The sequence below is a fragment of the Leucoraja erinacea genome, chromosome 31, assembly GCF_028641065.1.
Source record: "Leucoraja erinacea ecotype New England chromosome 31, Leri_hhj_1, whole genome shotgun sequence".
Taxonomy (NCBI): Eukaryota; Metazoa; Chordata; class Chondrichthyes; order Rajiformes; family Rajidae; genus Leucoraja; species Leucoraja erinaceus.
The window spans coordinates 4437066-4464434 of NC_073407.1; the positions used below are offsets into that span (position 1 = coordinate 4437066).

Here is a 27369-nt window from a genome sequence, read left to right on the forward strand (position 1 = left end):
TAAGGCCGATATTGGAAGATTCTTGATTAGTATGGGTGTCGGGGGTTATGGGACGAAGACAGGAGAATGGGGCTGAGAGAGAAAGATAGATCAGCCATGATTGAATGCTGCTATGACTTATGAACTTATATGAGCTGTTGAAGATAGCGGAGCCAAGGGATATGGGGAGAAGGTAGGAACGGGGTACTGATTGTGGATGATCAGCCATGATCATAGTTAATGGCGGTGCTGACTCGAAGGACCAAATGGCCTACTTGTGCACTTATTGTCTATTGTCTATGAAGTGAGGGGCCCTGAGGTTTATGACAGGACATAGCATTTCCACAGTGGTGGGCACCTTGTTTTGATAAGGCATTGGGCAGTTGTGTGTTCATGGGAACCAGAACCAGTGGCAACACTGGCCTTTCCAACCTGTGACGTCAGCCCGTGTCCCAGCTAGTGATCCACTGGACGATCCGCTGGGCGCTCATAGAGAGAAATAGGCTATTCGGCCCACCGAATCCATGCCCTCCATCAATCACCCATTCACACAAACCTTACATTAACCCCCATTTCTTATTCTCATCCACTGCATTCTGCTCTCTGTATCTTCCCCTTTGCTCTACCTGTTGTACATGAGTTTGGCTTGAGTGTATTCATGCATGGCGTATGTGATCTGTTTGCAGAGCGTGCAAAACAAAGCTTTTCACTGTACCTCGGTACACGTGACATTAGTGAACCTAAACTCAAGCCTAAACTCCTACCAGGTTTTCTCCACTCACATTGGGGCAATTTACAGAGACCAGTGAACCTGCCAGCCCTCATCTCTTTGGGATGTGGGAGGGGACCAGAGCACTTGAGGGGCAATCGTACACGGTCACCAAGAGTCGTACAGCACGGAAACAGGCCCTTCACACCAACTTTCCCATGCTAAGCCAAGGTGCTCCATCTACACTAGTCACACTTGCCTGCATTTAGCTCATATCCCTCAAGCTTCGCTATCCATGTGCCTGTCCAAATGTATTTTAAATGCTGTTATAGCACCTGCCTCAACCACCTCCTTATGTGGCTTATTCCATACACCCAACACCCTCTGTCTGAACAGGTTGCTGCTCAGGTTCCTATTAAATCTTTCCGCTCTCACCTTCAACCTATGTCCTCTGGTTCTTGATTCCCCTCCCCCAGGTAAAAGACTATCTATCCTATCTATTCCCCTCGTGATCGTATACACCTCTATAAGGTTACATCTCATCCTCCTACAGCCCTTGGCTGCTCAACCTCTCCCTATAGAGCAGGCCAGGTCCTGGCCATATCCTTGGAAATGGTCTATTTAAGAGTTTAGAGATAGTGTGGAAACAGGCCTTTTGGCCGACCGAGTCCACACCAACCAATGATCACCTGTGCACTAGTTCTATCCTAGACAGTGGGAACAGAGGCTAATGAATCTACAAACCTGCAGGTATTTGGAGTGAGGAAGGAAATCCGGAGCTCCTGGTGAAATCCCTTCAGGTCTCGACCCGAAACCTCACCCATTCCTTCTCTCCAAGGATGCTGCCTGTCCCGCCGAGTTACTCAGGCTTTTTGTGTCTATCTTCGGATTAAACCAGCGTCTGCAGTTCCTTCCTACACATCTCTCCCGTGGCACGTTGACACAGCACTCCAACTGTGGCCTCACCAGCGCCTTGTACGGAACTTGCAAACTCCACACAGAGAGAAGGGGAGGTGGGGATCTCATGTGGATCTGGTGGCCCTGTCTGGGTTTGCTCAGGTACTTTGTGCTGTGCTGAGCGGGCAGTGCTGTGCCTGACGTCCCAGCTGGGAATTCGCAACGCCCAACTGTGTGAGTGCTGACACAGACTAGACAGCTACAGGGAGAGAGAGACTGGATCTCAGCCAGCAGGTAAAGGGTGCACCAGGAGGTAGAATAACTGCATCTGGAAACACTTGATTAACGTTCAGTTCATGGCAGCTCCCTGATGCATTCAGCCAGTGAGCTGGTTGAACTGCAGTTGACACCAATGGAACCAAATACACCCAGCTTCTGAAAGCAGTTTTTGACTGGGCTCACATAATGCTTGCGGATTGAGAAGGTTAAAAAGCAATTTGAAGATATTTTGAACAGCCGTTCAGGTTGTCGGGGTGATAAAGGGTCGCTGGGCAATAAACAATGTGATGGAGGAATACTAAAGCTTCACCGAGAAGATCTGAAAGCAATCGCTGGGGACGGCTGTGTCGTAGTCTTTGTCTTAGGGTGGTTCGGTGGCGTATCTGTAGAGTTGCCGCCTCACAGCGCCAGAGACCCGGGTTCGATCCTGACCTCGGGTGCTGTCTGTACGGGATTTGCATGTTCTCCCTGTGATCGTGTGGGATCTCCAGTTTCCTCCCATACTCCAAAGGCGTGCTGGTTTGTAGGATCATTGCTTCTGTAAATTGTCCCTAATCTGTTGGATAGACCGTTGGTTGGCGCGGACTTGACCCACAATGTATCTTTAAACTAAACTAAACTAAACTATCTGTGCCATGAAGCCGTACAGTATAAAAACTGGCCATTCAGCCCACTGGGTCTGTGCCAGCCCATCAATCGATGCTAATCCCATTTCCCAGCAATAGTAATGTCCTTCTGCTTCATGGGGTTCCAAGTGATCGTCTAAACATCTTGACACAAGGGTCAACATGGTGGCTCAGTGGTAGAGTTGTTGCCTTACAACAGCAGACACCATGGTTTGATCCTGACTACAGGTGCTGTCTGTACAGAGTTTGTACGTTCTAACCATAGGTTTTATCCGGGTTCTCCGGTTTCCTCCCACACCCAAAGATGCGTAGGTTTGTAGGTTAATTGGTTTTGGTAAATTGTCCCGAGTGTGTAGGGTAGAACTAGTGTGAATGGTCGGTGCGGACTCAGTGGGACTGTAGATCGGCCCTTTTCCAAACTGTATCTCTAAAGGAAGCTAAACTAAACTAAACCTATTAATAAGATTATCAACCTGATACAATGAGTGAAATATGTTGGATGGTGTGTAGGATAGAACCAGTTTGAGTTTAATTTAATTTTCACGTGCACCGATCTACAGTGAAAAGCTATTTTTGTGAACGGGTGATTGTTGGTCGGCATGGACTCGGTGGGCCGAAGGGCCTGTTTCCACATTGTACCTCTAATGCCCCTGTCCCACATAGGAAACCTGAACGGAAACCTCTGGAGACTTTGCACCCCACCCAAGGTTTCCGTGCAGTTCCCGGAGGTTTTCGTCAGTCTCCTTACCTGCTTCCACTACCTGCAACCTCCAGCAACCACCTGCAACCTCCGGGAACCGCACGGAAACCTTGGGTGGGGCGCAAAATCTCCAGAGGTTTCCGTTCAGGTTTCCTAAGTGGGACAGGGGCATAACTATACTAAACTAAACTGAACCAAACCAAACCAAACCAAACTGAACTAAACCAAATTAAACCAAACCAAACTAAACTAAAAGCTAAGCTAAGCTAAGCTAAGCTAAACCAAACCAAACCAAACTAAGCTAAACTAAACTAAGCTAAACCAAACCAAACCAAACTAAGCTAAACTAAACTAAACTAAACTAAACTAAACTGAGCTAAATCCCCTGCGTAGTGAGTGCCAGCATGAGGTAAGGAAGTTACTGTGTTTAAGCTCAGTGCCTCGGCCGGTTTCAACTCTCTGGAGAGTGTGGAGAGGCGATGACTCACTTGTTTCCCAGGCTGTGGCTCTTGCGGTGTCTGGGCACGGGGGGAGTGCCGGGGCTCCCTGTGACCGCCGTGTCCGGACACGTTGGTCTCCGGCTGTACCTCACCGACGCCGAAACCTCCGAGGGACCTGCAAGGAAAGAGACCGGCCGTCAGCACTGACGTGGAGTCTGGAGCGTTCAGACAAGAGCCCAGAGAGATAAGAGAGTTTCATTTTTAAATGTACCGACAATGCATCAACGAACCTCTCACCTGCAGTGGAGGAACACGTCAGTATACATGGGACTCATAGATACCAAGGATCAAGAGAGCTATATTGCTGTATGTACTGAAACGGAACAATGAAGTCAATTCATAATCCAAATACTAGTGCCAAAAAAGCCCAAAGTCCTTTGTGCAATCAAAGATGGTCCACGGTTTACAGTTTGGGTTTGAAGAAGTACGGAACTTTTCTCTCTTGTTTATCATCTTGCTTACAGTGAAGGACGTTTACATATTCTGTTGTTCTGCTGCAAGGAAGAATTTCATTGTTCTGTTTGGGACGTGTAACAATGAAACACTTGATGTCATGTTCTCTGGTCATTGACATTTCCACCTTGGGAAAAAAATTCAGACTATCTGACTCTAGCTATGCTTCTCATAAATGTATAAACTTCTATCCGGTCTCCCCTCAACCTCCGAAGCTCCAGAGAAAACAATGCAAGGTTGTCCAAACTCTTCTTCTGGCTAATACCTCCTAATCCAGACAGCATGGTGTGCACCTCTCAAAGGTGTCCACATCCCAATGACAGCCCTGTGCTAGAACAAAGGTTCAGTGGACCCACGTATATCTGAAGTATTTTCATTCACGACAAAGTGAGCGTCTTAGTGAAGGCAGAAGCTGTGGGCTCTTGTACTGTTGATGCCTAAGACAAGAATGCTCCCATACAGTAGAGTTGGTCCAGCAAAGAAGAATCAGTGACCATATATTTCAGAGGCTGGTGCTGTGTTAGCTGGAGAAGGGACAAGTACATGCTATCTTTGTCTATCTTGGTAGTCGAGGTCCTGCCTTGAGAGGTACTTGGGGGAGGCATTGAGCAACCTTATAGATAATGAACACGGCAGTCATTGTGCATTTGTGATGGAGAGTTTAGAGACACAGCATGGAAAGAGGCCCTTCGGCCCACTGAGTCCACACCGACCATTGGTATACACCGGTATACCCGCCATTCAATGTGATCACGCTTTCTCATCATTCCCTACACTCTAGGGGCAATTTACAGAGGGGCCTATTAACCTACAAACCCGCACGTCTTTGGGATGTGGGAGGAAAGCGGAGGAAACCCAGGCGGTCACAGGGAGAACGTGCACACTCCACACAGGCAGCACCTGAGGTCAGGATTAAACCTGGGTCTCTGGTGTTGTGAGGCAGCGGCACTACCAGCTGCACCACAGATTAGATAGCATGCAACGTAAAGTTTTTCACTATACTCCAGAACATGTGACAATCCAAGTGGTTCAAAGCTAATCCTAAAGTGGCACTGATGTTCTTCCCAACAGGTAACGTTATGGCTGTACAAACATATGGACGGAGCAGTGTCAATAACAAGAGCACTTTCAAAGGAGAAAGTCACGGGAAAGGGAAACGAGAGATATAGTCGATGATATAGAGAAATATAGAACAATGAAAGAAAGATATGCAAAAAAGTAATGATGAGAAAGGTAACATGCCATTGTTAGATGTTTGCTAGGTGAGAACGAGAAGCTGGTGCGACTTGGGTGGGGAAGGGATGGAGAGAGATGGAGTGCCGGGGTTACTTGAAGTTAGATAAATCAATGTTCATTCCACTGGGCTGTAAGCTGCACAAGCAAAATATGAGATGCTGTTCCTCTAATTTGCGTTTAGCCTCACTCTGACAATGGAGGAGACCATTCCTTCTCTCCGGAGATGTTGCCTGTCCCGCTGAGTTACTCCAGATTTTTGAGTTTATCTTCGGTTTAAAACAGCATCTGCAGTTCCTTCCGACACAGTTTCAAAGGTAATGCATTGCACATTCAGAGATCAATGTGATTCATGTGCTGGTGAGCGCCAGACATTTACTACCAACATGCTCCACACTCCTGCAAAAGCACAACGCAGGGAACCTCAGCTTAATTGTTGTCGGACGTGACTATCTTATTGCATCACTGTTGGCCTGGAAATGTGTTCGTTCAGCAGAAAACGTTAAAATCACTTTAGGTCACCTGAAAACAATGCCAGCACTGGCTGGGGATTCAAGGCGGTCTGAAATGTTTCTTTCAAAGACACAGAGTGCTGGAGTATCTCAGTGGGTCAGGCAGCATCTCAGGAAAAGATAGACACAAGGTGCTGGAGTAACTCAGTGGGTCAGGCAGCATCTCTGGAGAACATGGATGTGACTATTCGGGTTTGGACCCTTCTTCAGACTAAATGTAGTAGTAGAGGGGGGGGGGGGGGGGGGGGGGGGAAGAAAGTTGGAAGAAGGGTGGCGAGTTGGACAAAGCCTTGCGAATGATAGGTGGAATCAGGCGAGGTGGGGTTGGTTGGCAGACAGGTGGACAATGGCCAGAGATGAAAAGACAAAAGGGTGTGAAATAGGGAGAGAAGATGAAATGTGAAGCCAGAGGAAGGGATTGTAGGTGGAAAGAAAGGAAAGAAACAGGAGGTGGGGAGGGGGGAAGGGAGAGGATGGTGAGATTCTGGGAGAAATGGTAGCTCACCCAGATGGGGCACAGGGAGGGGAGGGGGAGGGGGAAGAGGGGAGGGGTGTTCTCTTTCTTTATTTAGTGGCAAGATTTGCTCCTGCAGCTGCAAGTAATATCTCCAGGAGCTTTAGGAGATGATTAACAGAGGTGAAGAAACACAGAGAGTTGGTTCAACGTATAGCAGCCATTGTGGTTTCCATATAGCCCAGTATGGCTTTACACAGCATGGAAACAGGCCCTTCGGCCCACCAAGTCTATGCCGACCATCGATTACCCGTTCACCGCAGTTACATGTTATCCCACTTTTTCATCCACCCCTTACATATTCGGGGCAATTTACAGACGGCCAATTAACCTAGAAACCCGCACGTCTTTGGTGTGTGGCAAAAAAATAAATCAGGGAACGTAGTGCATCTGTGGATAACAAGGGAAATCAGGGATAGTGTCAAAACAAAAGAAGAAGCGTTCAAATTAGCCAGAAAAAGCAGCCTATCAGAGGACTGGGAGAAATTCAGTCCAGCAGAGGAGGACAAAGGGCTTAATTAGGAAAGGGAAAATGGATTATGAAAGAAAACTGGCAGGGAACATAAAAACTGGCTGCAAAAGCTTTTATAGATATGTGAAGAGAAAAAGATTAGTTAAAACAAATGTAGGTCCCTTGCAGTCAGAAACAGGTGAATTGATCATGGGGAACAAGGACATGGCAGACCAATTGAATAACTACTTTCGTTCTGTCTTCACTAAGGAATTCAAGGATTCTGGAGTAGTTCCTGAGGATTGGAGGGTAGCTAAAGTAACCCCACTTTTTAAAAAGGGAGGGAGAGAGAAAATGGGGAATTACAGACCAGTTAGTCTAACGTCGGTAGTGGGGAAACTGCTACAATCAGTTATTAAAGATGGGATAGCAGCACATTTGGAAAGTGGTGAAATCATTGGACAAAGTCAGCATGGATTTACAAAAGGTAAATCATGTCTGACGAATCTTATAGAATTTTTCGAGGATGTAACTAGTAGAGTGGATAAGGGAGAACCAGTGGATGTGGTGTAACTGAACTTCCAGAAGGCTTTTGACAAGGTTCCACATAAGAGATTAGTATACAAACTTAAAGCACATGGAATTGGGGGTTCAGTAATGATGTGGATAGAGAACTGGCTGGCAAACAGGAAGCAAAGAGTAGGAATAAACGGGTCCTTTTCACAATGGCAGGCAGTGACTAGTGGGGTACCGCAAGGCTCAGTACTGGGACCCCAGCTATTTACGATATATATATTAATGATTTGGACGAGGGAATTGAATGCAACATCTCCAAGTTTGCGGATAACACGAAGCTGGGGGGCAGTGTTAGCTGTGAGGAGGATGCTAGGAGGCTGCAAGGTGACTTGGATAGGTTGGGTGAGTGGGCAAATGCATGGCAGATGCAGTGTAATGTGGATAAATGTGAGGTTATCCACTTTGGTGGCAAAAACAGGAAAATAGACTATTATCTGAATGGTGGCTGATTAGGAAAGGGGGAGATGCAACGAGACCTGGGTGTCATGGTACACCAGTCATTAAAAGTAGGCATGCAGGTGCAGCAGGCAGTGAAGAAGGCGAATGGTATGTTAGCATTCATAGCAAAAGGATTTGAGTATAGGAGCTGGGAGGTTCTACTGCAGTTGTACAGGGTCTTGGTGAGACCACACCTGGAGTATTGCGTACAGTTTTGGTCTCCTAATCTGAGGAAAGACATTCTTGCCATGAGGGAGTACAGAGAAGGTTCACCAGACTGATTCCTGGGATGTCAGGACTTTCATATGAAGAAAGACTGGATAGACTCGGTTTGTACTCGCTAGAATTTAGAAGATTGAGGGGGGATCTTATAGAAACTTACAAAATTCTTAAGGATTTGGACAGGCTAGATGCACAAAGATTGTTTCCGATGTTGAGGAAGTCCAGAACAAGGGGTCACAGTTTAAGGATAAGGGGGAAATCTATTAGGGCCGAGATGAAGAAAACATTTTTCACACAGAGAATGGTGAATCTCTGGAATTCTCTTTCTCTGGAAGGTAGTTGAGGCCCGTTTGTTGGCTATATTTAAGAGGGAGTTAGATGTGGCCCTTGTGGCTAAAGGGATCAGGGGATATGGTGAGAAGGCAGGTACGGGATACTGAGTTGGATGATCAGCCATGATCATATTGAATGGCGGTGCAGGCTCGAAGGGCCGAATGGCCTACTCCTGCGCCTATTTTCTATGCTTCTATGAAACCAGCGCATCACGGGGAGAACGTGCAAACTCCACGCAGATAGCACCCGAGGTCAGGATGGAATCTGGGTCTCTGGTGCTGTAAGGCATCAGCTCTACCCCTGCACCACTGGAGAGTCAAGAACCAGAGAACGCAGTTTGAAGGTGAGAGGGAAAAGATTTAGTAGGAATCTGAGGGGCAACTTTTTCACAGAGGGTGGTGGGTATATGGAATGAGTTTCTGAGAAATTTCTGAGACAGGTACTACGACAACATCTAAAAGTTATTTGGACAGGTATGTGTAAGAAAGAACTGCAGATGCTGGTTTAAATCGAAGGTAGACACAAAATGCTAGAGTAACTCAGCGGGTAACTCAGCGGCAACATCTCTGGAGAGAAGGAATGGGTAACGTCTCAGGTCGAGACCCTTCTTTGTTTTGGACAGGTACATGGATTGGAAAGGTTTAGAGGGATATGGGCCAAACACTAGTGTAAATGGGCCATCTTGGCTGGCATGGGCAAGTTGGGCTGAAGGACCTGTTTCCGTGCTGATTCCTGTCACACTACGAACAAGATTCTCTCAAGTTATTAAAACAACTCATAACTATGCACAGTGATTATGCTCCACCTTGCGAGATCTTCCAGCTTGCAAATGTTTAATTCCAGCTGGCACACTACCATGAGACTGTGCATCATCTCCACTGAACTGACGTACATGGGGTTTTGTGCCAATAGACAATAGACAATAGGTGCAGGAGTAGGCCATTCGGACCTTCGAGCCATCACTGCCATTCAATGTGATTATGGCTGATCATCCCTAATCAGTACCCCGTTCCTGCCTTCTCCCCATATCCCCCCGACTCGGCAATCTTTAAGAGCTCTTGAAAGTATCCAAAGAAATTTGCAACTGAGACTGCAGTAAAACTGATCAGGTGTCAAGGCGGCACGGTGGTAGTATTGCTGCCCTACAGCGCCAGAGTCCCGGGTTCGATCCTGACTACGGGTGCTGTCTGTACCAAATCCAAAGATGAAAAGAAAAAGGTACGAGATAAGGATGGAAGAGGCGTGAAATGTGAAGCCAGAGGAAGGAATATAGGTGGATGGGGAGGGGGGAGAGGGGAAGGAGGGAAATGGGCGCATGTCCAGGTGAGGTACAGGGAAGGAGGAGAAAAGGGGGTTGAGAAGGGAGTATGTTGTTTGTAGATTAGTTACCTAAAATTGGAAAATTCAATGTCCGTTTCATTAAAGGTTGAAAGCGTGGATATCATACAACCTGCAGACTTTAACATCGTGGAGCTCGTGGTCTCCGGTTAGAGACCGACTTTGGGAGCTCCAAGCCGCAGGAACATCGACTGCCCCGACTGCGGAAAGTTCGACTGCCCCGATCGCAGGAGAACAAAGAGGAAGAAGATTGGACTTTATTGCCTTCCATGGCAGCGGGGAATGTGGGGAATGCGCTGTGGTGGATGTTTATGTTAACTTTTATGTAGTTGTGTGTCCTGTTGCTTTGTTTTTAGTATGGTTGTATGTTATTTGGTACACGTGACAATAAACTGACCTTGAAACCTAATGGTAGGAACATCAAATAGTCCAGTGATAGTCTACTAACCTACACCATTTCCTGCATATTCATGTGCCATTCTTTATTGCATCAGTGGCAGGGGTGGTTTGGTGGCGCAGCGGTAGAGTTGCAGCCTCACAGCACCAGAGACCCGAGTTCGATCCTGACTAGGGGTGCTGTCTGTACAGGGTTTTTGTACGTTCTCCCCGTAACCTGCGTGGGTTTTCTCCGAGTGCTCCAGTTTCCTGCCACACTCCAAAGGCGTGCAGGTTTGCAGGGCAAATTGGTAGTGCAGGTTTGCAGGGCAAATTGGCTAGGGCAAAATGTAAAAATTGTCCCTTGTTTAGGATGGTGCTAGTGTAGGGGGTGATCGCTGGTCGGAATGGACTTGATGGGCCAAATGGCCTGTTTCCATGCTGCGTCTCTAAAGTCTAAAGTTGACCTTGCCAAGGTTATGCATCCAAAAGACAGACACAAAATGCTGGAGTAACTCAGCGGGACAGGCAGCATCTCTGGAGAGAAGGAATGGGTGGCGTTTCGGGTTGAGACCCTTCTTCAGTCTGTATATTCAGTTTAAACCAACATCTGCAGTTCCTTCTTTCACATCATAGATCATGGGAGATGCGTTGGTACTTTGAAGCCTGCATGTTTACACATTATTTATATATCAACACAACACGAATATAATGATCTCACGTAAATGACGCACAAATAACGCCCATGTGGGGGAGACCCATAAGAAAGAAAACAAGTTGCACCAGCTTCTTATTTTCACCCTACAAACAGCTAACAATGGCCTGTTTCCTTTATCATTGTTATTTTTTTTGCATATCTTCCATTCATTGTTCTTTATCTCTCCACATCACCGTCTATATCTCTCCTTAACCCTAAGCAACCTGAAGGAGGGTCTCGACCAGAAACGTCACCCATTCCATCTCTCCAGAGATGCAGCCTGCCCCGCTGCGTTACACCAGCATTTTGCGTCTATCTTCGGTGCAAACCAGCATCCGCAGTTCCTTCCGACACGTTATGTGTGCTAAAACTGGTTGCAATCCACCAACTGAAACCTAAAGGGCCTGTCGCACTTTCACAACCTAATTCACAACCTTTTTTACTTGTGGACATTTTTCGTCAGGCTAGAAAAACGCCCCGACCTACTTGATGCCACGAGTACCTACGACTAGCAACACAACCTACTTACGACCTACCTACGACCTCCTACGACCATGCTGCAAGTATGAGTCAAGGGCAAACTCAGCAGAGGTCATGAATTAGGTCGTGCAAGTGGGACAGGTCCTTAACAAGATTTAGGATTGCATCTTTAATGGATATTTCATGCAACATCTCTGCATATCCTCTTCGTGTCTCAATGATAAAGCCACAGGTGCCCAAGAGACAGCACTAGGAACTTTGGGCTTTTGTCTTGCACTAATGTTGTTTTTCAAAAATGTATTGAACTTTTTTTTGCTTACTGTGTTTTGTTTGCAGACCAGTTATGCTACCACAAGTAAGAATTTTAGTTCCGTTTTCGCTACATATGATAATCGATCACTCTTGACTCTTTCACTTTGCCCTGCCACTCCTATAGCAGAGAAAATAAATGTCCACACCTTTGAAAATTTCTGGAGTGAAAAAAGCTTTTCACTGTACCTCGGTGTATGTGGCAGTAAAATTGAACTAAACTAAAACCTCCAGCTCCCTCAATCCACTGTCCCTTCTAAAATGATTCAGGTTCATAAGTGATAGGAGCCAGATTTAGGCCATTCGGCCCATCAAGTCTATCCGCCATTCAATCATGGCTGGTCTATCTCTCCCTAACCCCATTCTCCGGCCTTCCCCTCTCTGACACCCGCACTAATCAAGAATCTATCGCTGTCTTAAAATATCCATTGACCTGGCCTTTGCAGCCTGTGGCAATGAATTCCACATTCACCACCCTCTGACTAAAGTAATTCCTCCTCATCTCCTTCTGAGTCTCTAACCTCTAGTCCTAGACTCTCCCATTAGTGGAAAACCCTCTCCCTTCTCCACATCCACTCTCTCCAAGTCTTTCACTATTTGGTAAGTTTCAATGAGGTCCCCACCTCATCCTTCTAAACTGCAGCGAGTACAGGCTCATTGCCGTCAAAAGCTCATCATATGTGAACCCACTCATTCCTGGGATGGTGGCAGTCTATTGCCCCTCCCAGTAACACCCCTGACTTCCCGACACCAGTTGATGGATACATAGAAACATAGACAATAGGTGCAGGAGGAGGCCATTCGGCCCTTCGAGCCAGCACCGCTATTTGATCATGGCTGATCGTTCCCAATCAATAACCCGTGCCTGCCTTCTCCGCATATCCCTTGACTCCACTAGCCCCTAGAGCTCTATCTAACTCTCTCTTAAATCCATCCAGTGACGTGGCCTCCACTGCCCTCTGTGGCAGGGAATTCCACTTCTGCGCTAACAGTTGGTGTCCCCATGTAAACGGCGGCGTGCTTTCTATGCCCGCACTGTTGCAGTCCGTTTGAAGTCCTCCCCTGCTGCTTACAAACCCCGGCCTCGTCCGTTAGAGGGTCAGTCAGGCAGAACCTGCCTCTGCCGCATTCCACAGCCGCCCGCTGCACCTCCCCTCAACAGCGCTCCCATGGTACGGAACAGGACGGAACGGGACGGGGGAGGGACGGGAGACGGAGGGGACAGGGGACGGGGGTATAGAATTCCCATCGGCAGCCCCGCTCTTCCTATATCCCAACCCAACTCTGAGTGGAAAATCCTGGGAATGTCCCTGATAAACAACTCAGTCAACCGCTGACTAATCTCTATTCATCATCTTAGATTTTGTCCCCCCCCCCCCCACCTCCTAATTAATGATCTTTTCCTTCCTCTCCTGAAGGAACATAGAACAGTACAGCAGGAACAGGTCTCTCCCTCACAAGGCCAGTGTCGAACATGACACCAGTGTAAATAATTCCATCTGCTTCCCCATGGAGTCATAGAGTGATACAGCGTTGAAACAGGCCCTTTGGCCCAACTTGCCCACACCTACCATCCATGCTAGTCCCACCTGCCTGCGTTTGGCCTATATCCCTCTAAACCTGTCCTATCCATGTCTAAATGTTTCTTAAACGCTCTGATAGTTCCTGCCTCAACTACCACCTTTGGCAGCCTGTTCCGTACACACACCACCGATGATCCGTATCCCTTTATTCCCGGCTGTTCGGATGTCTATCTGAATGCCTGTTAATTGCCACGATCTTATCTGCTTCTGCCACCTTCCACATTCCCAGTACCCCCTGTGTAAATGAACTTACAAAAACAGGCCCTTCAGCCCACAATGTCTGTGCCGAACATTATGCCAAGACCATCATTAATCTACCAGCACATAATCCATATCCCTTCATCCATATGCCCATCCAAAAGACTTTTAAATACCACTACTGATTCTGCCTCCACCACCACCCCCGGCAGCACGTTCCAGGCACTCACCACCCTCTGTGTAAAAAACTTGGCCAGCAAACTTTCTTGAAACTTTGCCCCTTTCATCCTGACGCTTTTTGATTTTTCCGCCTTGGGAAAAGCTTGCCTCGTAACCTTTAAACGTTCCTCTCCTCTCACTTCAAAGCTGTACCCTCTCGTATTTGACGTTTCCACCCTGGGAAAAAGATTCTGACTGTCTACCCTATCTATTCCTCTCACAAGATCATCACCACCTACTGCCAGCGGAAGATAGACACACAGTGCTGCAGTAACACAGCGGGTCAGGCGGCATCTCTGGAGAAAAAGGATTGGTGGAGTTCTGCACTCTGAAACGTTGCCCATCCCTTTTCTCCAGAGATGCTGCTTGACCTGCTGGGTTACTCCAGCACTGTGTGTTTATCTTCAGTACATACAAGCATATTGCAGTTCCTTTCGACACATATTGCCAGTTGAATTTTCAACAGATAAACAGGTGTCAGTGAAAGTGAGGAAACTGTTTGACCATGTACTGATCAAATCTTTTCTGAATGATTAAAGGGACTCTCCGTCTTTGCAATTGAAATCGAGGAGAAGAACAGAGGAGTTTTGAAAGAAATGGGGCATTGTGCATTTTCTGTAGAAATCATTTCTACAGGTCGTTCTGCTGCGAAGCGATAGCTGCATTCCTAAGAGACCTCGTCTTCCAGAAGGTGCTACAGAAACCACTGTGTCAATGGGGGAACAGGTGATAGCAGGATGACCAAAACTGAACACAATACTCCAAATGTAGTCTCACCAACATCTTGTACAACCATAACACAACGTCCCAACTTCTATACATAATCCCCTGACCCAGTTTAGTTTAGTTTAGAGAAACAGGCACTTCGGCCCACTGGGTTGACACCGACCAGCGATCCCCGCACACTAACACTATCCTACACTCACTCGGGACTATTTTAAATTCATATCCAGCCAATCAACCTACACCTGTACGTCTTTGAAGTGTGGGAGGAAACCGAAGATCTTGGAGAAAACCCACGCAGGTCACAAGGAGAACGTACAAACTCCGTTCAGACAGCGCCCGTAGTCAGGATCACTGCAAGGCAGCAACTCTACCGTGCCGCCCTCTACAATAACATTGTTGATTTTTCCCACAGGATTCTGAAGGATAATTTTTGTTTTAATAGTTGTCTGTTTATGTTTGTTACTGGAGGCTAAAATACATTATTATCCTTGCACAAGCATCAATAGAAGGGATTGCTTGTCAATTTCAATTGCTATCCATACTGAAACAGACAAATAGTGTTCCTAAGAGGCAATGCATCTGATTACTGCATGGAGGTTACATAGAATTTTTTTTCTTTCCCTAGACTGTTTTTACAAGAGAGTTTTTTTTCCTGGTTGTCAATTTCAAAAGTGGTTCTCCAGTTCCTGATTGAAATCACGTTATATCCCATTTGACACACCCATTATGAATTAATTAATTAATTCATCCTTAATTAATCAAGAGGGGGTCGAGAGTCAAGTGTTTAATTGTCATATTTACCAACAACAGAACAATATAATTCTTACTTGTAGCAGCTTAACTTGCTGCAGCTTAACTTGCTGGAAAATGCAATACTGTACACACAGAGAAATGTAATAATCAAAAAAATGTATAACATCACAGGTTTACAGCTCGGACATCTGAGAGACACACTTGAAACAAAGACGCGTTTCACCATTTCATATACAGGAGGCAGGAAACAGCATTTATTGGTGGTGTCTCACACTCCTAGACAGAGGAGATAGATAAGAGTCAAGAGTGTTTTATTGTCATATGTCCCAGATAGAACAATGAAACCTATCCATGTTCTCCAGGGATGCTGCCTGGCCTGCTGAGTTACTCCAGCACTTTGTGTCTTTTTTTTGTTTGTAAACCAGCATCTGCAGTTCCTTGTCTCCACAACATTAACTCTCTTGCTCTCAGTCCCCACAGATGCTGCCTAACCTTCTAAGTATCTCCAGAATTTATTTCAGATGTACTGCATCTGCGGTATATTGCCCGGGAGGTCTGACTTGGAGGCTAACGGCATTATCAACAAAGGCTGAAGCTTTCACACCCTCACTGCATATTAATATGGCCGGGAGCATATCTGTTCATTAAATATGTGATGAATAGCAGCAGGCTGTTGTTTCAGGGTGAGCGCAATTGCCTAATTCCACGCTGCAGGGCGAATGGGCACGTTATTTTATGTTCACACTAAGTTTCAATACCAGAGTACAGAGCGAGCAGACTGGATGGCAGACGCGGAGGTATGCTGGCAGATTGTTTTTCCTATCATCGTTAGAGGGTCAGGGAGAGTTGTGTGTGTCTGAGAGACTTTGAAAATACTAGCCTGCAGGTTGAATAAATCAGAGTGCGCTGCAGGGCCCATAGAAGTCAAATAAAACTCCCCGTGGATCTACAAAATGAGGCCGCCAGCAAATTGTTTTGACTTAATTTTACCTCCAGGGTTATGTGCGGGGCCAGGTGTTTTATCGATAACTGCCCTGGTGCCAGCACCTTATCTTTACGATAATTAGATTCTGGGTACTGTGCCCATGCCACTGGTGTTCAATCTGCCCCAAATATCCTGCCGCAGGTACGTGGCATTAATAGGCTTCATTTGTGGCCTGTTACATTTATAGCATTCAATCAGCCACAAAGTCGTAACTTTTCTAAATAAGCTCGAAAGCCATTGCTGTTGTCTTGCATTTGGTCGACTTTGGCCCCAAAAAGTCAATTCCAGCCCAAAGACAGACACATAACATAAAACAAAATACAAAAAGGCAGGGATAACTAGGGCCCATGACCTCCTGTACATTCCTTGGCGTCCTGTGTTACACTGGCATTCATTTTTATTTTGTATTTAGAGATACAGCACAGAAACAGGCCTTTGGCCGACACTGATCATTAATCACCAGTTAACACCAGTTCTGTGTTATCCCACTTTCTCATCCACTCCCTACACACTAGGGGGCAATTTACAGAGAGCAATTAACCTACAAACCCGCACGTCTTTAGAATGTGGGAGGAAACCGGAGCAATTGGAGGAAAGGCACGCGGTCATGAGGAGAACATGCAAACTCCACACAGACAGGAGCGCCCGGAGGTAACCAACGCAGGCACAGGGAGAAGGTGCAAACTCCACACAGACAGCACCCGAGGTCAAGATGGAACTCGGGGCTTTGGCGCCGTGAGGCAGCAGCTCTACCCGCCGTGCCGCGCCGCGCCGCTCTGCCACACTTCTCATGTAGAAGTTTCCACCAACTGACACACTTTGAAAAGCAAACTATGAATTTCTACATCTCTGCTATACACAGAACATATCACAGTGCAGCACTAGTACAGCCCCCCCGGCCCGTATGGGCCATGTGTTCCAAAGGCAGATTTAAAATGTAATGTTAAACGTTGATCTGACGGAGTTCACGAGAGCGTGACACGGGAAGGAATACTTTGTGGAGAGTGTCTATCTGTCATCTTTTTCCTTTGTGATCCATCCTCTCTCCCCCCCTCCCCTCCCCTTGCTTGTGCCTCAAAGGGACATGGAAGCGCTGATTAAATGATGCCACTTCCCTGCAGATGCCCAGTCGCACGGAGACATTGAAACTCTTCACCCTCTGGATAAACGATGCTGTGAGCTGAGTGATTTGTGGCCAGCGCCGCCCACTCACAGGCCTGGGGATCTCTTTAAGTCGGAGGAGTAAAGGGATCGCTGTGAAGATAAGCAGGCTGATATGTTGTCTTTGCTGACAGAACAAATACTTCTTTGCAGCTTCACAAAGTGCTCTTCAACGACCTCTTTTGACTGTGGTCAACCCTGATACATGGTCGGTGGCTGGAAAAGTCATTACAAAACGGGATGAACACAGTTATCTATTTAACTACTGAAGGGTCTGAAGAAGTGTCTCGCCCAGAAATGTCACCTATCCATGTTCTCCAGAGATGCAGCCTGACCTGCTGAGTTACTCCAGCACTTTTGTGTTCTTTTGTTTATTAACCAGCATCTTCAATTTTTTGTTTATACTAAGTAGTTAACTTGTTCATTAGAAATGTTCACAGGGCAAACCGCCCTGAAATGTTTCATATCCATTTCAAGAGCCTTCAATTAAATTAAACTCCGTTCAATGACGACTGATATCGTGCATCTGTCACTAGGCTTTACATCAACATTTCATCACTGGCTGCCAAGAACTTGGGGCGGCATGGTGGCACAGCAGTAGAGTTGCTGCCTCACAGCACCAGAGACACGAGTTCGATCCTGACCACGGGTGCTTACAATACAGAGTTTGTACGTACTCCCTGTGACCGCCTGGTTTTTCTCCGGGTGCTCCGGTTTCCTCCCACACTTCACAGATGCACAGAGTCTCTAGCCCAGAGTAGGAAAATCGAGGACCAGAGGGCATAGGTTTAGTTCAAGTTCAAGTGAGTTTATTGTCATGTGTCCCTGTATAGGACAATTAAATTCTTGCTTTGCTTAAGCACACAGAAAATAGTAGGCGTTTACTACAAAACAGATAAATGTGTCCATATACCAGGATATAAATATATACACACATGAATAAATAAACAGGTAAAGTGCAAATAACAGAAAGTGGTTATTAATAATCAGAGTTTTTTCCGAGCCAGGTTTAATAGCCTGATGGCTGTGGGGAAGTAGCTATTCCTGAACCTGGTTGTTGCAGTCTTCAGGCTCCTGTACCTTCTACCTGAAGGTAGCAGGGAGATGAGTGTGTGGCCAGGATTGTGTGGGTCTTTGATGATACTGCCAGCCTCTTTGAGGCAACAACTGTGATAAATCCCCTCGATGGAAGGAAGGTCAGAGCCGATGATGGACTGGGCAGTGTTTACTACTTTTTGTAGTCTTTTCCTCTCCAGGGCGCTCAAATTGCCGAACCAAGCCACGATGCAACTGGTCAGCATGCTCTCTACTGTGCACCTGTAGAAGTTAGAGATAGTCTTCCTTGACAATCCGACTTCCGTAATCTTCTCAGGAAGTAGAGGGCTGATGACTTTTTTGATAATTGCGTTATCGGACCAGGAAAGATCTTCAGAGATTGCACGCCCAGGAATTTGAAGCTCTTGACCCTTTCAACCATCGACCCGTTGATATAAATCTGTGGGTCCCCCTCCTACTCCTTCCAAAGTCCACAATCAGTTCCTTGGTTTTGCTGGTGTTGAGGGCCAGGTTATTGCGCTGGCACCATTTGGACAGTTGCTCGATCTCTCTTCTATATTCTGAGTCATTCCCATCAGTGATACGCCCCACAATAGTGGGGTCGGCAGCGAACTTGATGATGGAGTTCGCACTGTGGTTCGCTACGCAGTCATGGGTATAGAGTGAGTACATCAGGGGGCTGAGCACGCAGCCTTGAGGTGTCCCGTGCTGATTGTTATCGAGGCTGACACATTTCCACCAATACGAACAGACTGTGGTCTGTGGATGAGGAAGTCGAGGATCCAATTGCAGAGGGATGCGCAGAGACCCAGTTCTGCGAGTTTGGTAACCAGTTTGGAGGGGATGATTGTGTTAAATGCCGAGCTGTAATCAATGAATAACATATGAGTTTTTTGTTGTCCAAGTGGTCCAGTGCGGAGTGGAGGGCCAGCGAGATCGCATCCACCGTTGATCTGTTGTGGCGGTAAGCGAACTGCAGTGGGTCCAGGTTTTTGTCGAGGTAGGAGTTGATTTGCTCCATGATCAACCTCTCAAAGCACTTCATCACCACAGGCGTTAGTGCCACTGGTTGATAGTCATTGAGGCACGTCACCTTACTCTTCTTGGGCACCGGTATAATTGATGTCCTTTTAAAGCAGGTGGGGACCTCAGACCTCAGAAGTGAGAGGGTGAAAATGTCCGTAAAAACTCCCGCCAGTTGGTCCGCACAGGTTTTTAGAACACGACCGGGTATACCATCAGGACCAGGTGCTTTTCGGGGGTTCACCCCTCTGAAGGATTTCCTGACGTCGGCCTCTGTGACTGAGACTGAAATGCCATCACAGTGAATGGGGGATCGGGAAGGTACATCAGTATTCTCCCTATCAAAGCGTGCGTAAAACGCATTGAGCTCGTCAGGGAGTGATGTTACACCGACATTAACGTGAAGGGGAAACGATTTAATAGGAATCTGAGGGGTAACAATTTCATACAAAGGGTGGTGTGGGTATGGAACGAGCTACCAGAGAAGGTAGTTGAGGCAGGGACTATCGCAACGTTTACAAAACAGTTAGACAGGTACATGGATAGGATAGGTTTGAAGGGATATGGACCAAACCCAGACAGGTGGGGCTAGTGTACATGGGACATGTTGGCTGATGTGGGCCAGTAGGGCCGAAGGGCCTGTTTCCATGCTGTATCACTCTACGATGCTATTCCAAAGACGTGCAAGTATGTAGAGTAATTGGCCTCTGTAAAGATTATCCCTGTGTGCGTGTAGGATAGGGCTAGTGTCTGGGTGGTTGCTGGTCGGGACGGACTCGGTTGGCCGAAGGTCCTGTTTCCGCACTGTATCTCTAAACTAAACTAAACCATCCTGAAAGGTGATAGAGAAAAGTAACTCATCCTTTCGATTGCCGTGAATCACCGTGTATCATTGCGTTACAATGCTGAGAACTAGATTCTACACTCTGTACCTTCCCCTTTGCACTAACTATTGCACTTGAGTTTGGCCTGACTTTATTTCTGTCGAGTATTATCTGATCTTTGGATAGAATGCAGAACAAAGTTTTTGAATGTACCTCGGAACAAGTGACAATGATAAACATTGACTTAAACCGTATAGTTTATAAGGTTGGAAACTTGGACCACAGTCTTCAGAGTAGCAGAGAAGTTGCTACCAACTGAATCAAAGTAACACATGTGTGAAGCGCAGAAATAGAAATAAACTTTTTTTTGATATGTTCGTTATTCAGAAATATACAGTGAAACTTGTGATCCTCGGAACATAGTTGGTGCTGTACAGGTTAGGTTAGGATTTTTTAGAGATACAGCACAGTAGTAGGCCCATCGGCCCATCGATCACCCGTTCACACTAGTTCCATGTTATCCCACTTTCTCATCCACTCCCTACACACTGGAGGCAATTTACTGAGGGCCAATTAACTTACCACTAACCCTCACGTCTTTGCGATGTGGGAGAAAACCGGAGCAACTGGAGGAAACCCACGCAGTCACAGGGAGAGTGTGCAAACTCCACACAGGCAGCACCTGAGATCAGGATCGAACCCAGGTCTCTGGCGCTGTGAGGCAGCAGCTCTACCCGCTGCACCACCGTGCCAGACACTATTGTGTCCTGACTATCCATGTTCCAGATTCAGGTACAGTTTCCTCCCAGCGGTTATCAGGCAACGGAACCATCCTATCACCAACGAGAGAGCCTTCCTGACCTCCCATCTACCTCCTTGGTCTATATTTAATCGGACTTTACAGGACACTATATTGCACGAAACGTTATTCCCTTTATCTTGTATCTGTACACTGTGGATGGCTCGATTGTAATCACATATAGTCTTTCTGCTGACTGGTTAGCATGCAACAAAGTGGCTCAGCGGTAGAGTTGCTGCCTTACAGCGTTAGAGACCCGGGTTCGATCGTGACCAAGGGTGCTGTCTGTACAGAGTTTGTACCTTCTCCCTGTGTCCACGTGCGTTTTATCCGGTGCTCCGGTCCCTCCTACATTCTAAAGACGTACAGGTTTGTATGTTAATTGGCCGGTACACTTGTAAATTGTGTGTGAGGATCGCTGGTCGGCACGGACTCGGTGGGTCGAAGGGCCTGCTACCGACCGGTATCTCTAAACTAAACTAAAAGCCTTTGCTGTACCTCGGTACATGTGACAATAAAACTAAACTAAACTAAAGCCCAGATATGTTGCCTGAGCCGCTAAGTTACTCCAGCACTCTGTGCATTTTTTTTTGTAAACCTGCATTTTCCTTGTTTCTACATTATGCCCTGACTATTGGATGTTACTCCTCATACCCCAAACACACTCGAGTGTCACTTTGTATACATGTTACACTGTGGGATAATATTTTTTCCAGACATCCCCCGCGAGTTTAGAGTTTAGTAACAGGCCCTTCGAGTAAGCACCAACCAATGATCCCCGCACACTAACGCTATCCTACACACACAAGGGACAATTTACATCTACACCAAGCCGATTAACCTACAAACCTGCACGTCGTTGGAGTGTGGGCGGAAACCGTAGCACCTGGAGAAAACCCACGTGGTCACAGGGAGAACGTGTAGACTCCGTACAGACAGCACCCGTAGTCTGGATTGAACCCGGGTCTCTGGCGCTGTAAGGCAGCAACTCTACCGCTGTGCCACCGTGGCCGTCCATCAGAGTTGAAATGCAGGGAGCAGGAAAAATACAAGTAGTCGGGACCTTTAGCTCCCAGATATAAACCTGCCCACATTGCTGACCTCTGGTGTCCCGCACACAACCCCGTGTTCTGGTCTTAATCCAGATTCCCCGCTCAAATTCCCGACTAATCGGTGAGCAAGCTGCCAAAAGGGAAACTGCTCTGGAACCTCCCTGAGCACAAATTATCCCTGATCTCAGCAGTTTACCTGGTTCCAAACACACACTAAAGCTCAATTTTCACTCCTACCTTGGTAGCCAGGGAGTTTAAATTAAGTTAATTAAATAAATCCTGGAACAAAACGCCAATGCAGTTCACAAAAATCACATACCGTGTGTTCTTCAGTGATGGAAATCAGTACCATCTGATTGAATACACACTGAGGGCCTACACTGTTCTCTGTCACCTGGCCAAGTGCAGAAGTGTGGTGTTAGGGAACGCTTTCGATACGATACAATAGAACTTTATTTATCCCAGGAGGGAAATTGATCTGCCAACAGTCATAAAACACAGGATACATGAAACATGAAATTAAAGTGACGAGTGGAAAGGATTGGGGATGTGCAACGGTTGTGGGGGGGAGAGTCAGTCTACCCCACGACAGAAGGGGGAGGAGTTGTACAGTTTGATAGCTACAGGGAAGAATCTCCTGTGGCGTTCTGTGCTGCATCTCTACTTAATGGTGATGTACACGGCAACTTTTTTACACACAGAGTGGTGTGTTCCTGGAACATGCTGCAGGGGGTGGTGATGGAGGCAGATGCGATAGTGGCATTTCAAATGCTTTTGGATAGACACGTGGAAATGCAGGGAATGGAGGGATATGCAGGCAGACAGAGATTAGTTCCTTTGAGCATTATGTTCAACACAGCGAGTGAGGGCTGAAGGGCCTGTACTTGCTGTAGGAGCTACGATTAACACTAGCACCTGTGGCCAGGTGCTCCGGTTTCCCCCCACGCTCCAAAAATGTACCAGTTTGCAGGATAATTGGCTCCGGTAAAACTAGTAAATTGTCCCTAGTGTGTGTAGGTTCGTGCCCGTCTATGGGGTGATCGCTGGTCAGCGCGGGCGGATTCGGCGTGTCCAGGGGCGGAATACCCGCGGGAGCCAGAGGAGACACGTCCCCCCCATGTTTTGAGAGGTGGGCGACATCCCCGCCAGGTTAACCTGCCTGGATTTGCGGGAGATATGGCCAGCGCGGAGAAGCAGCGCTGGTATCCCGTCAGTCCAGACAGAGCTGTTAGTTAACCCGGTGAGACAGGCAGAATTGAGCTGCATTTAGCGCTGGATTGAGCCTCCGAAGCCTCGCGCGCGTGTGTGAGTGTGCGCGTGCGCAAGCGGCCGCCAAAAAATTGTGTCCCCCGTCCCCTCCATGTTTTGATAGTGAGTTCTGTTCTTGGGCGTGTCGAAGGGCCCATTTCCGCACTGTATCACTGAGTCCAAAGTTGATGCAGCTTTATAGGACTTTGGTTAGGCGGCATGTGGAATGTTGCGCGCAGTTCTGGTCACTCCATTAACGGAAGGAAGCTTTGGAAAGGGTGCAGGGGGGAGATTTACCAGAATGATGCCTGGATTAGGGGGTATTGGCTACAGGGAAAGAACAGCTAGAAAAACAGTTATATGCCGTATATATCTATAATATATATATACTGTATATACACACTCACACACACCCATGTATATATATACACACACACATACACATTTATATATAACATACACATATATATATATATATATAGGCTAGAGTTGCCAACTTTCTCACTCCCAAATAAGGGACAAAAGGTCAAAATACGGGACAAATTCCCGACGGCAATTCGCTGGCCGACTGGGCCGTGGCTGGGTGAATGATGAGTTGGCCCGGGCGCTGGACTTTGCACGCGACGTCGCGCGGCCCGGGCCAGAACTCCTCCGCTGGCCCGCCGGCTGGGCTTTGAGTTCTGCAGCACACAATGCCCGGCGCCCCATCCAACTCATGAACTGATGATCGGTCATGAGAAGGAGGGGTGGTGGCGTGGGCAGTTACAAAGGCTCGAAGGTCGGTCAGCTGGCCGGGTTGCCGGGCCCACGGGCGAGGAGCTGCTGGGCTGCACTACGTCGGGATGGGTAAAGCGGGGCGGGACGTGGCGCTGCGACCCAACAGTCTCCTTGACCCAAGTAGTAGCAGTCAAGGGTGGTCCCATATGAGACAAACCAATTTAGCCCAATATGCAGGATGTCCCGGCTAATACGGGACAGTTGGAAACCCTAATATAGGAATACACATAAAAACAAACAAACAATAATAGTGCAAAGTAAAAAATAAAGCCCCAAGTCCATGTAATTCAGAGCTTGGAGGTTCTAGCGTGAATAGCCTGATGGTTGTGGAGAAGAAGCTGTCCTTGAACCTGGACGTTACAGTTTTCAGGCTCCTGCACCTTCTTCCAAACGGCAAAGGTGAAAACAAAGCGTGGCCAGGGTGGGGTGTGTCTCTGATGATGCAGCGACTACGGTAACTCCCTTCGATGGTGGGGAGGGCAGAACCCGTGATGGAGCGGGCAGTGTTCACCATTCCTAATCACAAGCTCCTGGAGCTGGATTCAATCTCACTGCTTTCTGACTCATAGGCCGGCATGCCAACCAGTGAGCCAACACATCTCGCATTTCCCTTCAGGAGAAGACTGCACATGAAACATTTATGGCTCTGGATTAATTTCCACCACATTTTGTCGAAACACAAGAGTGCCTTTCCAAAATACCTTCCACCTTATCCGATTTACTAATTTTACTTACTATTTAACTTCCCAAATTCTAACAGGAGCAGCGGGGTGGTGCAGCGGGTAGAGCTGCTGCTTCACAGCGCCAGGTTCAATCCAGACCTTGGCTGCTGTCTGTGCGGAGTTTGCACGTTCTCCCTGAGACCGCGTGGGTTTCCTCCGGGTGCTCCTGTTTCCTCCCACATCCCAAAGGTGTACCTGTTAATTGGTGTCGGTATATTATCCCGAATGTGTCGGGAGTGGATGAGAAAGTTGGATAACACAGGACTAGTGTGAATGGGTGATCGATGGTCGGCATGGACCTGGTGGGCCGAAGGGCCTGTTTCCATGCTGTAACTCGAAACTAAACTAATCTCGAGGAGAAACAAGGAAACACAGATGCTGGGTTATAAAATAAAAAAACGGCTGGACTAACTCAGAGGGTCAGGCAGCATCTCTGCAGAAAATGGATCGGTGATTTTCACTGGACCTCAGTACACATGACAATTGAACTAAACTGGCCTAAGTTCAGGTCAGGACTCTTCTTCAGACTGAACGTTCAAACTTTAGAGATACAGCATGGAAATAGGCCCTTCGGCCCACTGCGTCAGCGCCGACCAGCAACCACCCGATACCCCACACACAGGGACAATTTCCAATTTCAACTGAAGCCAATTCACCTACAAACTTGCACGTCTTTGGAGCGTGGGAGGAAACCAGGGCACCCGGAGAAAACCCACGCCGTCTCCAAGGGGAATGTACAAACTCCGTACAGACAGCAGCTGTAGTCAGAATCGAACGCAGGTCTCTGACGCTGTAAGGCAGCAGGTCCACTGCTGTGCCATGCAAATGAACAAGGCTCCCAACCCGAAACATCACCTATCCTTTTTCCCCGGAGATGTTGCTTGACACGCTGAGTTACTCCGGCCCTTTGTGACTCGTGTTTTAAACAAAACATTTCCACCGCAGTTTATCAAAAAGCCAGAAAGCCTTTTCAAAATACCTTCCACCTCATCTCATTTACTAATTTGACATATGGTTTTAACTTCCCTAAATGCATCCGCCCCCTTTGTACTGCACAGGTAAGCTGGCTCCGTCCTGGAGGCAGAGTTGGATTCATGGGAGGTGGTCTAGGAGGGGAGGATGCTTCACAAAATGCAGAGCATCCAGTTCAATACAGCTCACCCCCTTCATGATACACTGGTCATGAAGGGTTCCACCAAGATGCTGCACAGAACACCACAGGAGATCCTTCTTCCCTGTGGCTGTCAAACAGTGCAACTGGGCAGTCACGGTGGCGCCGCGGTAGAGTCGCTGCCTTACAGTGAATGTAGCGGCTGAGACAAGGGTTCGATCCCGACTACGGGAGCAGTCTGTACGGAGTTTGTACATTCTTCCCGTGACATGCGTGGGGTTTCTCCAAGATCTTCGGATTCCTCCCACATTCCAAAGACACACAGGTTTGTAGGTTAATGGGCTTGGTAAATGTAAAAATTGTCGCTAGTGGGTGTAGGATAGTGTTAGTGTGCGGGGATCGCTGGTCGGCGCGGTCCCGGTGTGGCCGAATGTTTCCGTGCTGTATCTCTAAAACTAAAACGAAAACTCCCCCCCTTCTGTCGTGGGGTAGACTGAGACTGGCTCCCCCCCCCCCCCCCCCCACCCCCCCCCCCACCCCCCAATCCTTTCCACTCGTCACTTTAATTTCATGTTTTATGTGTTTTTATGACTGTTGGCAGATCGATTTCACTCCTGGGATAAAGCCGATGCGTTACGTATGGTACAGTCTACGGGGAAGGCAGGTTAATATTCTGCAGTAGGTGACTGAGCTGGAGAGCCCACAGTCGGTTAACTGCGCTCGCTGGCACTGCTGAAGAATGGAATCTCTGCACAAGCATTAATCATTGCACGTGTCATGTTTTTAGACTGTAATTTAACCTGATACGTTTATATGTCGGGCCCTGACACCGTCTCTTGTAATTGCTGTCTTCCTGGAATGTCTCTCTCTGCCGTCATGACTCTGCCTTTACTTTGGCTATTCTGACTGGAAAGACTCAGCTACCTTAGCGAGCGGTGCAGTTAACTCTTAAGGGCCTGTCCCACTTGGGCGTCATTTGCGCGCGCGGCGTCGCAGGATTTTGTGATGTACAAAATCTTCGTGCGCCATCTGCGTGGCGCGCAAATGACGCCCAAGTGGGACAGGCCCTTTACGCTGCTCTCTCCTCTGACGAACGCTAGACCATAGGAGCTGGCTTTCAAATTCCTAGGAGTCACTACCACCAACAACTTCTCCTGGACCACCCACATTGAAGCAATGGCCAAGACAACACACCAACGCCTCTACTTCCTTAGAAGGCTTCGGACGTTCGGCGTGGCCCCAACAACTCTCACCAACTTCTACAGATGCAGCATAGAAAGCATTTTATCGGGATGCACCACAGCTTTGGTTTGGGAACAGCTCCATCCAAGACCATCGTAAGAAATTGCAGAGAGTTGTGGACGCAGCCCAGACCATCGCACACAAACCAACACTTCCTTCCTTGACTCCATTTATACCTCACGCTGCCTCGGCAAGGCCAGCAGCATAATCAAAGACTAGTGGCACACAGGTCACTCCCTCTTCTCCCCTCTCCCATCAGGCAAAAGGTA

At 47.5% G+C, this 27369-nt stretch overlaps 1 protein-coding gene across 3 annotated transcripts in view; it reads right to left on the reverse strand.

Moving 5' to 3' along the window:
- ralgps1 (Ral GEF with PH domain and SH3 binding motif 1) overlaps positions 1-27369 on the reverse strand; it is a 679800-nt gene that overhangs the window by 61444 nt on the left and 590987 nt on the right. For all 3 annotated transcript variants that reach the window (XM_055659791.1, XM_055659790.1, XM_055659792.1), the window contains one exon: positions 3679-3805. In XM_055659791.1, the coding sequence (XP_055515766.1) occupies positions 3679-3805 (127 nt within the window). The remainder of the gene's footprint in view (positions 1-3678; positions 3806-27369) is intronic.